Source organism: Limanda limanda, chromosome 6 (genome assembly GCF_963576545.1).
Source record: "Limanda limanda chromosome 6, fLimLim1.1, whole genome shotgun sequence".
In the NCBI taxonomy this organism is placed as follows: Eukaryota; Metazoa; Chordata; class Actinopteri; order Pleuronectiformes; family Pleuronectidae; genus Limanda; species Limanda limanda.
Window position 1 is genome coordinate 22,726,206 of NC_083641.1, and position 14,684 is coordinate 22,740,889.

General features: G+C 43.2%; 2 protein-coding genes across 2 annotated transcripts; both read right to left on the bottom strand.

Moving 5' to 3' along the window:
- Positions 1–3,617: 3,617 nt before the first annotated feature.
- LOC133002961 (odorant receptor 131-2-like) lies at positions 3,618–4,490 on the bottom strand. Its single transcript, XM_061072551.1, has one exon. It carries the CDS (start codon positions 4,488–4,490, stop codon positions 3,618–3,620), a length of 873 nt encoding a protein of 290 aa, XP_060928534.1.
- Positions 4,491–13,314: 8,824 nt separating this feature from the next.
- On the bottom strand, positions 13,315–14,187 carry LOC133002962 (odorant receptor 131-2-like). The gene has a single exon (XM_061072552.1). The coding sequence runs from the start codon at positions 14,185–14,187 to the stop codon at positions 13,315–13,317; it is 873 nt and encodes a 290-aa protein (XP_060928535.1).
- Between the last annotated feature and the right edge of the window lie 497 nt (positions 14,188–14,684).

The following is a 14,684-nucleotide window of genomic DNA, read 5'->3' on the forward strand; positions in this document are numbered from 1 at the left end:
ACACTATCTTCAAGAGCCTCCAAAGAAAGTGTAGAATGTCCGGGGCGTTCTTGTAGAGCTTGTATGGTACTGAAATACTTTTCCTACCAGGGAAAAGGCTCTCCCACCCACGACCTGACTATTCTCTTTGACAACTCTGTGTTAACCCCCACTCAGACCGCTAGGAACCTGGGTGTGACACTCCACAGCCAACTCTCCCTTACTGCCAACATTACTGTAACAACATGTTCCTGTAGATTCATGCTGTACAACATCAGGAGAATAAAGGCCGATTTTTGCTTCTCCGTTTTTTCTAAAACTCCGCCGTGGAACGCCTTCTTCGAGCGCCTCGGAGAGCTTTTCGTGCACCTCTGATTTTTCTAACTGTCCGTGTTTATTTCGGAGACCCCACGGACAGCCCTTGGCTGTGATTGGTCCGCGAACGTCATCATTTCTGTACGATTCATTTTCGGATTTCACATTTCCGGACGTCAAACTTCCTGCTTCACAATAAACACAACTACAATTCTACGATTAATGTGACGTGTGTGTTAAGCCAGCGGAGTTGTCGTTCGAGCACTGACGGCATGTGTGCACGGTCACATACGGTTATAATGAGCTTTCAAAACGGCGCTAGCGGGCTAGCAACCATGCTAACTGCGGTGGTAACAGCTTCAAGCTACACGGAGGCTTCAAGCTGTGGAATTAGCAACACAGTTCGAAAACAAGACCGGGGAACCGCTCCGCTAAGAAGCGATTACATCAGCATTTTGACCTGCTGGGTGTCACTTTATTTTATTTAGTTGCCATCGTAGCCTACACTGTGTGTGAGGAAAGTGGGCAGTAGGTAAATAAACAGCTTAGACTTCTTCTGATTACTCGTGAGGTAGGCTTCTCCAAGCTTGTCTTCCGTTGCACCACCTACTGTTTGGCGCTGAATTGTTTTCAGACGGATGGTCGTCGGAAAGGCATAAATCAAAAAGACTCTCTGGTCTCCGTGCGTCCCTCTCCGTGAAACGGATACGTACAAGCATAATGGAGCCTTAAGCCCCCTTCTCACTCAGAAGGCGGTGCAGGTTCTGGTCCAGGCCCTGGTCATCTCACGCCTAGACTGTTGTTACTCCCTCCTGGAAGGTCTACCTGCTAGTGCCATCCGACCTCTGCAGCTCATCCAGAATGCAGCAGCTCAACTGGTCTTTAACCTACCAAAGTTCACTCATACTTTTTACTTTACTGTGCTGCGAACGGATTAGGTCCAGTCTACATGGTCAAACGTTATATCTCAGTCTGTTCACTCCGCTCTTCTTCAGCCAATCGGCTTGTTGCTCTCTCACTGCTAGCTAAACACTCATCAAAATCCTGACTGTTTGCTGTCCTGGCTCCTAAATGGTGGAATGAGCGTCCAATCGACATTCGGACAGCAGAAAGTTTACAAATCCTCCGCCGCAAACTTAAACACACCTCTTCCGACTATACCTTGAATACAATTTTAAAACCAACAATTTAGTAACACTTAAATGGGACTTACTCACAGCACTTTGTAGTTTTGCTTTTTAGAAGAAATTGTACTTTCTTGACTCTTGTTGTTCTTGGTCTGTACTCTCATGGTTGAATGCACTTATTGTAAGTCGCTTTGGATAAAAGTGTCAGCTAAATGTAATGTAATGTAAAAATATAGGTTATATCCTGTAATTTATAGCCACGCTGAGCGTTGGCAAATGCACAGATCTGATTTCCTCTTGTTTTCACAGATTTAACACTGCACGGACACTTTCATTATCTTAGCGTAGGAAAACACAATGGTGATGCTCATGATCAGGAAGTAAGGTGGACCAATGGCAGACCTGAGGTGACCCTGCCACATGTGAAAAGATGAACAGCTCATCAAGGGAAACCCTGTGTTGCTTGTAGAAGCTCAGAGATGCTGATGTTGACGGTGAGAGAATAAAGTAGAGCACAGAGCTGAGGCCTTGAATGAAGAGGAGGAAGTGCATAGTGATGAAGAGAAATACGTGTGACCAGAGTGTACACAGATGACAACATGTAGAAAATTATACACAACCAGATTTGTGAATGGCAAAATGTTGATGAAGGAAAAGTGCGATGAAAACCTGAACTAAAATGAATCTGTAATTAATGCCTCCCTCCATCAGAGTTGTTTTTAGCCATAAATGTCAAATCTCCTGGAAGATTAGATGCCTTATTGATAAGTATATTCTTTGTATTTTGAATTGTCTCTGCTTTGCATTTAAAATAGTTTTTTACATTTGGACAATGCTCATTGGATATTCATTGTTATATGTCGTGTACAATAAATGGCCGCGGTCAGGAGGGGAGCCGCCTACTTCCCCTTGGTGAGATGTTTAGCTCAGACATATCAAGTTAAACAAACTGAATTAATAATTTACTGTTAATATCACACTGAAATATCTGCATCTTAGACCTCACAAGCTGTTGTTGACTCTAACGCGGGAGAACGAGAAGGTTTAGTTTGATAACAGCGCGGACGACGGACCTGACTCATTAAATCTGTTTGTCTTTCGCTTTACATTTGACATTAGTGTGTTTATTGTTGTAAGAGAATCGTACACAAGTGGATCAATAATAAATATATTACAAGTCTTTGTCGCTGTATGACAGCGGTGTGCAAACTTTTTTTCCCCGAGGGCCACATAGAGAAAAAAATGCGAAGGACTGTAGCCCAGGCAAAGTAACTCATTTTGGAGCCAAAAATCGAAATAATTGTAAAATAATTTTTTTCAGCATAGATAATTTCTATGAGGTGTCCAGAACAACATACTAGAAATCCTACTTGAGGAAATATGTTTAATTGTCATCAATCCGAGATGTGACCCAATAAGGCCAGGCAACAATACACCCCAATGGGGCTATTTTTTTCCTTTAACCCTATCAAAATGAAACTTTACACAATGAAATTACCTATGAAAAGTAACATTTTTTTGTATTACAAGTTTCTTTGAAAATGAATTTTAATTTGCAAATGAGCTTTACACTACTCAAATGTCCAAAATACACCCAAATAGGCTTCATTTTTTCGTTTACTCCTACCACTATAAAACTTTACATGGTAAAAGTATACATGAAAAGTAACTTTTTTTGTATAACAAGTTTCTTTAGAAATGAATTTGAATATGCACATGAGCTCCACGCTTATTTAATAATATTTAATATATATTTAATGTCCTAATTTGCATAGGCAGAAACACATTTCATATGTATGACAAATACATCGGCCCAATCGTCATCCAATCATCCCACTGCCAATGGGTGATGGCACTGCTGCTTTTAGACTGGCCTCTAACCTGAAAACTGCCTGGCTTGGTAGTACCTGCCAGGAGTATAACCCCCCTCCGGTACATGAAATGCCCATTTTCATGAAAACTTTTTATGTGCTCCTCTGTCACCATAGTTGGTGTTTGATTTAAATGTTAACTGTGCACGTTCTCTCTATGTGAACAGGCTGTGCATATACTCAATGCTCTGCAAGGAAAATACCTGAAATCACTGGGAAAACATTTCTTTATTTTAAAATAGCAATATAAATCAAGCCAGAGTTAATAAACAAAAACGTTTCATAATATAACATCATGACAATTTGTTAATCGATACAAATCTGATCAGTGTTTCTTACGCAAATCACAGAGGGCTAATCTTTTCAGGGCATGAAAAAACATTTCATCCCTGAGGCCATAAATGAGAGGAGACAGACATCTTGGCGCAAGAATAAAAGTAATGTAATTAAAGTACCTGACATTGATAAATAACATGAAATTGATTTTAAGCACAGCAGCTTCTATTAAAGGACACCACAGCTGGATAAGACACAGGAGCAGCTGCAAAGCGTGAAGCCCCACAGTTCTGAGTCCTCTCCATGTGGACTTTTTGTCCTCTCCTGATGCAGCTTTGGCTACTCTCGTTATCTTCACATAGGAAAACACGATTGTGATGCACATGATCAGGAAGTAAAACTGACTAATCGCTGATCTGAGGTGACCCTGCCACGTGTGGATGATGAAGATTTCAGCAGTGCACACTCTGCCCTGGGTGTTGGAGCTGTAGGAGGCCGATGCAAAGAAGAGGGAGAGATAAACAATGCAGGGCAGAGAGCTGAGGATGTGGATGATGAGGATGCTGTGCAGAGTGCTGCGTGGGGAGCACAGCTCTGCGTGACGCAGCGGGAGGCAAATGGCCACGCAGCGCTCCAGGGTCATCGCCGTCAGAGTGACTGGTGTCACAAAAGCATACAGAGACAAAATGATAATAATAATAAGGCACAACCACCTTTGTATCGTAAAGCTATATAAATCCGAAATGAGCAGGATGTCAGTCAGGAATAAAAACAGAGTGTCGGACATTAGCGTGACAGCAAATAAGACATAGCGCATGGTGGTGTAGAAGACCTCCTTGGTGAAAAAGGTCGTAATTAGCAGAAGGTTAATGCAGAGAAAAAGAACGACAAAGACCTGAATCAACATGATCTTATCATTCATCTTGTACTCTATGGTGATGTTAGCAGCCATCTTTCTGTCTGTCACAACCAAATGTAATAAGCCTTCAGACACTGCCACACTTCATTCAGCTCTAAAACCAGATGCATAACTCTACAAGGGATGATCTCTCTTTGAATCAATAGGTATCAAACACAAAACACATTATTTTAGTACATCGTGCATGGACAAATAATTAGAAGGAGACATAAGAGAACAAGACCCAGTTTACCAAACCATCCCTGGAGTGAAGGTGTTCAGCTGAGCTCTGTGCAGCCTTCGGAGCAGGAGCTGTGTGTGAGGGCTTTATATCGGCAACTATATCGGCAACGTCATATGAACGTTAAATCACCACAGAGTCACGAGCGACAACATTCGCCAACAACACACCTCATTAGCGACAGTAACTATAGTTACTCACTTTGTCCGTTGGAGGGATTCACACTCAAAAACTAAGTATTCCTAAAACAGTGACTTCATGCATTTCAACTATTTCCAAGTCACTTTATTACATAAGTTGAATATAAAGGGTCAAACTAAATGATTGATGTAACATGTCTTTGTAGCATCACAACAAACAACCCTTTTGTCATATTGTAACTTTTTTCATGTTCTCATTTTATACATTTGGGTTAAATGTACATTGGACTTCTGGGGTTTCATATTACTGGACTACTTGGATTTAAGCAAAGTATATTCTTTAATAAGCTTCTCTGCTAGATTACTATTGTATCTGCTGTCTTAGGTTAACTACATTGATAGTGTAGCATTTACCAAATCTAGAAATTAGTACATAAAGTAAGTACTCAAAAGGCACTTCTGGCAAGAATCAGTGTTATAATATGGGAAATATATTTAAGTGCGTATTTACAGACGTCAGTATTCATGATTGAAAATCAATAATTACTATATATTATATCACCACAATATTAACAGCTATGTACCACTTCAGATTGTCCAAACATTTCCTTGTTCTTTCATTCTCATATTCATACAGACGACATTGGTCTTCAAATATATAACAGGCTATCTACATTTAATTGTAAAATACAATATTATAAAGTTAGAGGGGAAAGCAGCATTGAAGTCAGCAAGCGTTCTATTTTATTCCCTTAAGAGATGTAGGTCTTGAGCTTCTGTTTGGTCTTACTTTGAAATGTATGAGCTAGGATTTGGTTTATTGTTTATAGTTTCACTCTAGTGATTGGGGGTTAAAAGGGAACCAGCTAAGGTTACAGTGTTTGATTTGTATTCCAATTCTGTTAAGGACTAAGTTCTATTTTACTTTCTACCTTTTCTGTAGCCTGACGTTGTCATACTCAATCCTAGTCAGAATATTAGTCTGAGACCGCTCCATTGGGTTGTGATTATGGGGCGTGTTTCAACCGAACCAGGAAAAAAAATGCCTCTTCGCTCAAGTGGATAGACCTACAACCAATCAGAGCAACGTAGTATGTGACGTATGATTAGCATCATTGTGAGTTATTTACTAAGTCAGACAGTCAAGACTTTCTCTTACCATAAAAAAAACAACACAGCATGTTTCCTCATTGGGTCTTTATTACAAGATGAACAACTCTTGTGGCAGTTAAATGGAATCCGTTCAATGGTTACACTTGTAAATAACCGCTGCTGTACTCTTAAGCCCTGATGAGGGAGCAGCTAGCCGCTGAGAGCTAGCTCGATTTGACGGCTCTCAACCTCTCAGTCCGGATGTTGTCACGCCCTCACTTTCGGCACTCCTCACCCAGACCCGGGTCTGTCCAGGTTTCCTTCCCGTGGACTGACAGTCCGTCTGCGGACATGAAGCTGAGCCGCGGCGGCTAGCTCCGGGCTGCTACCTCCAGCTTCTAACACCCTTGCTGTGCTGCGTTCAGGGCAACCTCGTTCAGGGAAACCTCCTGCCACATAGCGAACATGCAATGTTTTATCGATGAAAAAATAATGTCCACCTCGTCGTGCACGCCCAGTTGCATCGCCATGCCTTGATCGCGTATCTCTGTTCCTCTTTCAAAATTAATGCGCTATCGATGTCTTCTAAAACAGACTCAATGGCAGCATCTACACATCTCAGCTCTCCAGCGGCAGGCATGTTTGTGGAAAACAAAGTCAACCCAAGCGCTGTTTGATGACGTAGTTGATTACGTAACTGCTGATCACATATCTATGGTTGATCATCTGTCCATCATCGTATAAAGCCCGCCCTGACAATGTGATTGGTCCGAACAGCTTCTGTTCGGAGCATAATTTCTCCCCAATGGAGCGACTCCAGACCGAACTTCCCGACCAAAACATGTTGTGGGCGGGGCTAAATTCGTCTGGCACCCAGGCTACCTTTTCTGGTAAATAGGCTTTGTCCATAATCAGTTGTTGGCAAATTAGGAGATTTTGTGAAACTCACCTAATAACAGATTAAAGTGACAAGTTTCTCTTGTGTTGAACTCTGAGTTTCTATTGCTGGGCCATTACCACCTGGTGCCTGATTGACTCATAAGCAGGGGGTGTGGTCAGCACAGATGTAGCCAACCATCATCAACTCTGGTTTAAAAAGCAGGAATTGTTTGTAGCGTCTGTGAAGACTCAGAGGATAAAGAATCATAAAACACGGGACGAGATGTTAAAACTGTCCATTGTGCCAATAGATGGTATGCACTCACATGAGATTTGCCGTGATGTTGACAGAGTGGCATGGGAGGTTTATTTCTTAGACTGGGTTAAGATGTCAATTTTGGGACACATCCTCAGTAGTGTGCCTTCGAATCAGTAGGTGTTTCGGCCTTTAATCACTAAACACTCTCATCAAAGGTGGCCAGCTAAAGGGTGATCAAGCCTTAGCTTGTGTCCCATGCCCAATTAAGATTTCCCACGGGACTATGCAAGGCAGGGGCGTCCTCTTCCCTGAGCCAGCCCTACAGCTGACCGCATACCTCATGTGCCCTCATCAAGTTGGAGGGATCTGTATTGGGTTCTCAGGTGGGGGTGGGGGGTCATAAAGTTATAGCCCAGCAAGGGTCCTTCCGTTTGATCCAGATCCACTGGCTGCCTCTTTCAGCTGCTTGGGAAACTGCTCTTACGGTCTGTCGCAGAGCCTGTCCATGGATTCCAAGTTCTTTCAGCAACCTGATGGTGGAAGCAGCCACGAATCCTCTGCATCCCACTTCAACTGGCCAGACTTTTGCATTCCAGCCACGCTGAGTTGCGTCTGCTGCCAACTCTGTGTAACGCAGTTTCTTACGCTCGTAGGCCTATTCAACAGAGTTTTCCCACGGGACTGTGAGCTCTATGATGTACACAGCCTTTCGTGAAGGACCATGTCTGGCCTGTCTTCCAGTCCCTGGCCATGGCTAGGTGTCCAGTTTCTGGCTTCGTAGGAGGATGCTTGGGCCTTTTCTGTCCCTCCTGGATGAATGTTGTTGTTTTGACGGGATTGCTTGTTTTTGGAGGTAATGAATTGGTTGCACTCCTCTTGGTCTCAAGTGCTGCAGCCAGGCTCTTGAGGACCTGATTGTGCCTCCAGGTGTAGCGGCCTTGTGAGAGGCTGGTCTTGCAACCTGTCATTATATGCCTGAGAGTCGCTTGAGCTGGGCAGAGGGGGCAGGTCGGGTCCTCGCCATACCATTGATGTAGGTTTTTTGGTGATGGAAGCACATCATAAACAGCTCTTATGATGAAGCTGATGTTGCTTGCCTCCATTTGCCAAAGCTCACTCCAGTTGATCTTTCTCCTCTCCAGGCCTTCCCACCGCGTCCATTGCCCTTGTTTAGCAAGAGAGACAGCCTTTGCACTTCTTGCAGTCTCCTCCTGTCTGCGCACCTCCTCGACCACCAGCTTCCTGCGTTCAGATGTTGTTGCCTTATGGAACGTTGATTTGCTTGCTGCCAGGCCAAAGCCTCCTCTTCCACGCTGGATAGTCCCCACAATGTCTTGGGCTGATGTTGCTTGCGTCACAGCCTTGGATGATGTCCATTTCCGTCCAGTTTGTAGGGGAGGTGCAGCCTTGCTTATGGTCTGGTCTTTGGAGTCCTTCAATGTCATCTGAAGTCTTACTTTAGAGCACTTGTACTCCTCCGTTAGACTTGTAAGAGGTAGTTCAAGGACCCCTTTGCCATAGAGGCCGATGTTACTCAGACATTGAGGGACACCCAGCCATTTCTTCACGTATGAGGTAATGGTTCGCTCCATCTTCTCCACTGTTGTTGTATACGGACCTCATAGACTGTGAGTGGCCACATTACCCGGGGGAGAAGTCCAAACTGTAGGCACCAAAGCTTGAGCTTCCCAGGCAGTAGGGTCTTGTTGATGTTCTCAAGACCATCGGCGATGTCCTGCCTTACTTGCTGCACTTGATCTTTATCCCAGAGGCTTTCGTTGTACCATCTACCCAGGCTCTTGACAGGTTGCTCAGACACCGTTGGTATCGGGTCATCTCCAATGCAGAACCTCTTTAAGTTGTCCCTTGACTATGGAGATGCTTCAAGATTTGCTTGGCTTGATTTTCATCCGGGCCCACTTGATGTTATCCTGCAGTTTTGCAACTAGCCGCCTGGTGCATGCTGCAGTGGTGGTCAGTGTAGTCATGTCATCCATGTATGCTCGGATAGGTGGGAGACGGAGCCCTTCCTTAGTTCTCTCACCGCCGACCACCCATCTCGATGCCCTGATGATGACTTCCATGGCCATAGTGAAAGCCAGAGGTGAAATTGTACAGCCTGCCATTATGCCTACTTCCAAGCGCTGCCATGTTGTTGTGAAGTCAGTTGTTGTGAAACACAATTGCAGGTCTTGAAAATAGGCTTTTACCAGTGTAGTGATGGGTTCTGGTACGTGGAAAAAGTTGAAGGATTCCCAGAGGAGTTCATGGGGAACTGAGCCAAAGGCATTGGCCAGGTCGAGGAAGATGACATAGAGGTCTCTCTTGTCCTTCTTAGCTGTTTGGATCTGGTGCCAAATCATACTAGTATGTTCCAGGCAACCAGAGAAACCAGGAATGCCTGCTTTCTGTACAGATGTATCAATGAACTTGTTCCTTTCCAGGTAAGTGGACAGCCTCTGTGCTATTATACTGAAAAAGATCTTCCCTTCGACGTTGAGAAGGGAGATTGGTTGGAATTGACTGATGTCTGTCGCATCCTTCTCTTTCGGGATTAGCACACCACCAGCCCTTCGCCATGCCTTTGGTATTATTTCCTTCTGCCACACTATCCTCAAGAGCCTCCAAAGAAAGTGTAGAACATCCTGGGCGTTCTTGTAGAGCTTGTATGGTACTGAAATACTTTTCCTACCAGGGAAAAGGCTCTCCCACCCACGACCTGACTATTCTCTTTGACAACTCTGTGTTAACCCCCACTCAGACCGCTAGGAACCTGGGTGTGACACTCCACAGCCAACTCTCCCTTACTGCCAACATTACTGTAACAACATGTTCCTGTAGATTCATGCTGTACAACATCAGGAGAATAAAGGCCGATTTTTGCTTCTCCGTTTTTTCTAAAACTCCGCCGTGGAACGCCTTCTTCGAGCGCCTCGGAGAGCTTTTCGTGCACCTATGATTTTTCTAACTGTCCGTGTTTATTTCGGAGACCCCACGGACAGCGCTTGGCTGTGATTGGTCCGTGAACGTCATCATTTCTGTACGATTCATTTTCGGATTTCACATTTCCGGACGTCAAACTTCCTGCTTCACAATAAACACAACTACAATTCTACGATTAATGTGACGTGTGTGTTAAGCCAGCGGAGTTGTCCGGCTGACGGTGGCTCGTTCGAGCACTGACGGCATGTGTGCACGGTCACATACGGTTATAATGAGCTTTCAAAACGGCGCTAGCGGGCTAGCAACCATGCTAACTGCGGTGGTAACAGCTTCAAGCTACACAGAGGCTTCAAGCTGTGGAATTAGCAACACAGTTCGAAAACAAGACCAGGGAACCGCTCCGCTAAGAAGCGATTACATCAGCATTTTGACCTGCTGGGTGTCACTTTATTTTATTTAGTTGCCATCGTAGCCTACACTGTGTGTTAGGAAAGTGGGCAGTAGGTAAATAAACAGCTTAGACTTCTTCTGATTACTCGTGAGGTAGGCTTCTCCAAGCTTGTCTTCCGTTGCACCACCTACTGTTTGGCGCTGAATTGTTTTCAGACGGATGGTCGTCGGAAAGGCATAAATCAAAAAGACTCTCTGGTCTCCGTGCGTCCCTCTCCGTGAAACGGATACGTACAAGCATAATGGAGCCTTAAGCCCCCTTCTCACTCAGAAGGCGGTGCAGGTTCTGGTCCAGGCCCTGGTCATCTCACGCCTAGACTGTTGTTACTCCCTCCTGGAAGGTCTACCTGCTAGTGCCATCCGACCTCTGCAGCTCATCCAGAATGCAGCAGCTCAACTGGTCTTTAACCTACCAAAGTTCACTTTTACTTTTTACTTTACTGTGCTGCGAACGGATTAGGTCCAGTCTACATGGTCAAACGTTATATCTCAGTCTGTTCACTCCGCTCTTCTTCAGCCAATCGGCTTGTTGCTCTCTCACTGCTAGCTAAACACTCATCAAAATCCTGACTGTTTGCTGTCCTGGCTCCTAAATGGTGGAATGAGCGTCCAATCGACATCCGGACAGCAGAAAGTTTACAAATCCTCCGCCGCAAACTAAAACACACCTCTTCCGACTATACCTTGAATACAATTTTAAAACCAACAATTTAGTAAAACTTAAATGGGACTTACTCATAGCACTTTGTAGTTTTGCTTTTTAGAAGAAATTGTACTTTCTTGACTCTTGTTGTTCTTGGTCTGTACTCTCATGGTTGAATGCACTTATTGTAAGTCGCTTTGGATAAAAGTGTCAGCTAAATGTAATGTAATGTAAAAATATAGGTTATATCCTGTAATTTATAGCCACGCTGAGCGTTGGCAAATGCACAGATCTGATTTCCTCTTGTTTTCACAGATTTAACACTGCACGGACACTTTCATTATCTTAGCGTAGGAAAACACAATGGTGATGCTCATGATCAGGAAGTAAGGTGGACCAATGGCAGACCTGAGGTGACCCTGCCACATGTGAAAAGATGAACAGCTCATCAGGGGAAACCCTGTGTTTCTTGTAGAAGCTCAGAGATGCTGATGTTGACGGTGAGAGAATAAAGTAGAGCACAGAGCTGAGGCCTTGAATGAAGAGGAGGAAGTGCATAGTGATGAAGAGAAATACGTGTGACCAGAGTGTACACAGATGACAACATGTAGAAAATTATACACAACCAGATTTGTGAATGGCAAAATGTTGATGAAGGAAAAGTGCGATGAAAACCTGAACTAAAATGAATCTGTAATTAATGCCTCCCTCCATCAGAGTTGTTTTTAGCCATAAATGTCAAATCTCCTGGAAGATTAGATGCCTTATTGATAAATATATTCTTTGTATTTTGAATTGTCTCTGCTTTGCATTTAAAATAGTTTTTTACATTTGGACAATGCTCATTGGATATTCATTGTTATATGTCGTGTACAATAAATGGCCGCGGTCAGGAGGGGAGCCGCCTACTTCCCCTTGGTGAGATGTTTAGCTCAGACATATCAAGTTAAACAAACTGAATTAATAATTTACTGTTAATATCACACTGAAATATCTGCATCTTAGACCTCACAAGCTGTTGTTGACTCTAACGCGGGAGAACGAGAAGGTTTAGTTTGATAACAGCGCGGACGACGGACCTGACTCATTAAATCTGTTTGTCTTTCGCTTTACATTTGACATTAGTGTGTTTATTGTTGTAAGAGAATCGTACACAAGTGGATCAATAATAAATATATTACAAGTCTTTGTCGCTGTATGACAGCGGTGTGCAAACTTTTTTTCCCCGAGGGCCACATAGAGAAAAAAATGCGAAGGACTGTAGTCCAGGCAAAGTAACTCATTTTGGAGCCAAAAATCGAAATAATTGTAAAATAATTTTTTTCAGCATAGATCATTTCTATGAGGTGTCCAGAACAACATACTAGAAATCCTACTTGAGGAAATATGTTTAATTCTCATCAATCCGAGATGTGACCCAATAAGGCCAGGCAACAATACACCCCAATGGGGCTATTTTTTTCCTTTAACCCTATCAAAATGAAACTTTACACAGTGAAATTACCTATGAAAAGTAAAATTTTTTGTATTACAAGTTTCTTTGAAAATGAATTTTAATTTGCAAATGAGCTTTACACTACTCAAATGTCCAAAATACACCCAAATAGGCTTCATTTTTTCGTTTACTCCTACCACTATAAAACTTTACATGGTAAAAGTATACATGAAAAGTAACTTTTTTTGTATAACAAGTTTCTTTAGAAATGAATTTGAATATGCACATGAGCTCCACGCTTATTTAATAATATTTAATATATATTTAATGTCCTAATTTGCATAGGCAGAAACACCATTCATATGTATGACAAATACATCGGCCCAATCGTCATCCAATCATCCCACTGCCAATGGGTGATGGCACTGCTGCTTTTAGACTGGCCTCTAACCTGAAAACTGCCTGGCTTGGTAGTACCTGCCAGGAGTATAACCCCCTTCCGGTACATGAAATGCCCATTTTCATGAAAACTTTTTATGTGCTCCTCTGTCACCATAGTTGGTGTTTGATTTAAATGTTAACTGTGCACGTTCTCTCTATGTGAACAGGCTGTGCACATACTCAATGCTCTGCAAGGAAAATACCTGACATCACTGGGAAAACATTTCTTTATTTTAAAATAGCAATATAAATCAAGCCAGAGTTAATAAACAAAAACGTTTCATAATATAACATCATGACAATTTGTTAATCGATACAAATCTGATCAGTGTGTCTTACGCAAACCACAGAGAGCTAATCTTTTCAGGGCATGAAAAAACATTTCATCCCTGAGGCCATAAATGAGAGGAGACAGACATCTTGGAGCAAGAATAAAAGTAATGTAATTAAAGTACCTGACATTGATAAATAACATGAGATTGATTTTAAGCACAGCAGCTTCTATGAAAGGACACCACAGCTGGATGAGACACAGGAGCAGCTGCAAAGCGTGAAGCCCCACAGTTCTGAGTCCTCTCCATGTGGACTTTTTGTCCTCTCCTGATGCAGCTTTGGCCACTCTCGTTATCTTCACATAGGAAAACACGATTGTGATGCACATGATCAGAAAGTAAAACTGACTAATCGCTGATCTGAGGTGACCCTGCCACGTGTGGATGAGGAAGATTTCAGCAGAGCACCTTCGGCCCTGGTTGTCGGAGCCGTAGGAGGTCGATGCAAAGAAGATGGAGAGATAAACAATGCAGGGCAGAGAGCTGAGGATGTGGATGATGAGGATGCCGTGCAGAGTGCTGCGTGGGGAGCACAGCTCTGCGTGACGCAGCGGCAAGCAAATGGCCACGTAGCGCTCCAGGGTCATCGCTGTCAGAGTGACCGGTGTCACAAAAAAATACAGCCACAAAACGATATGCATAATAAGGCACAACCACCTTTGTATCGTAAAGCGATATAAATTCGAAATGAGCAGGATGTCAGTCAGGAATAAAAGCAGACAGTCGGACATTAGCGTGACAGCAAATAAGACGTAGCGCATGGTGGTGTAGAAGACCTCCTTGGAGAAAAAGGTCGTAATTAGCAGAAGGTTAATGCAGAGAAAAAGGACGACAAAGACCTGAATCAACATGATCTTATCATTCATCCTGTACTCTGTGGTGATGTTAGCAGACATTTTTCTCTCTGTCACAACCAAATGTAAAAAGCCTTCAGACACTGCCACACTTCATTCAGCTCTAAAACCAGATGCAGAACTCAACAAGGGATGATCTCTCTTTGAATCAACAGGTATCAAACACAAAACACATTATTTTAGTACATCGTGCATGGACAAATAATTAGAAGGAGACATAAGAGAACAAGACCCAGTTTACCAAACCATCCCTGGAGTGAAGGTGTTCAGCTGAGCTCTGTGCAGCCTTCTGAGCAGGAGCTGTGTGTGAGGGTTTTATATCGACAAATTATAACACAATGTCATAGGAACGTTAAATCACCACAGAGTCACGAGCGACAACATTCGCCAACAACACACCTCATAAGCGACAGTAACTATAGTTACTCACTTTGTCCGCTGGAGGGATTCACACTCAAAAACTAATTATACCTAAAACAGTGACTTCATGCATTTCAACTATTTCCAAG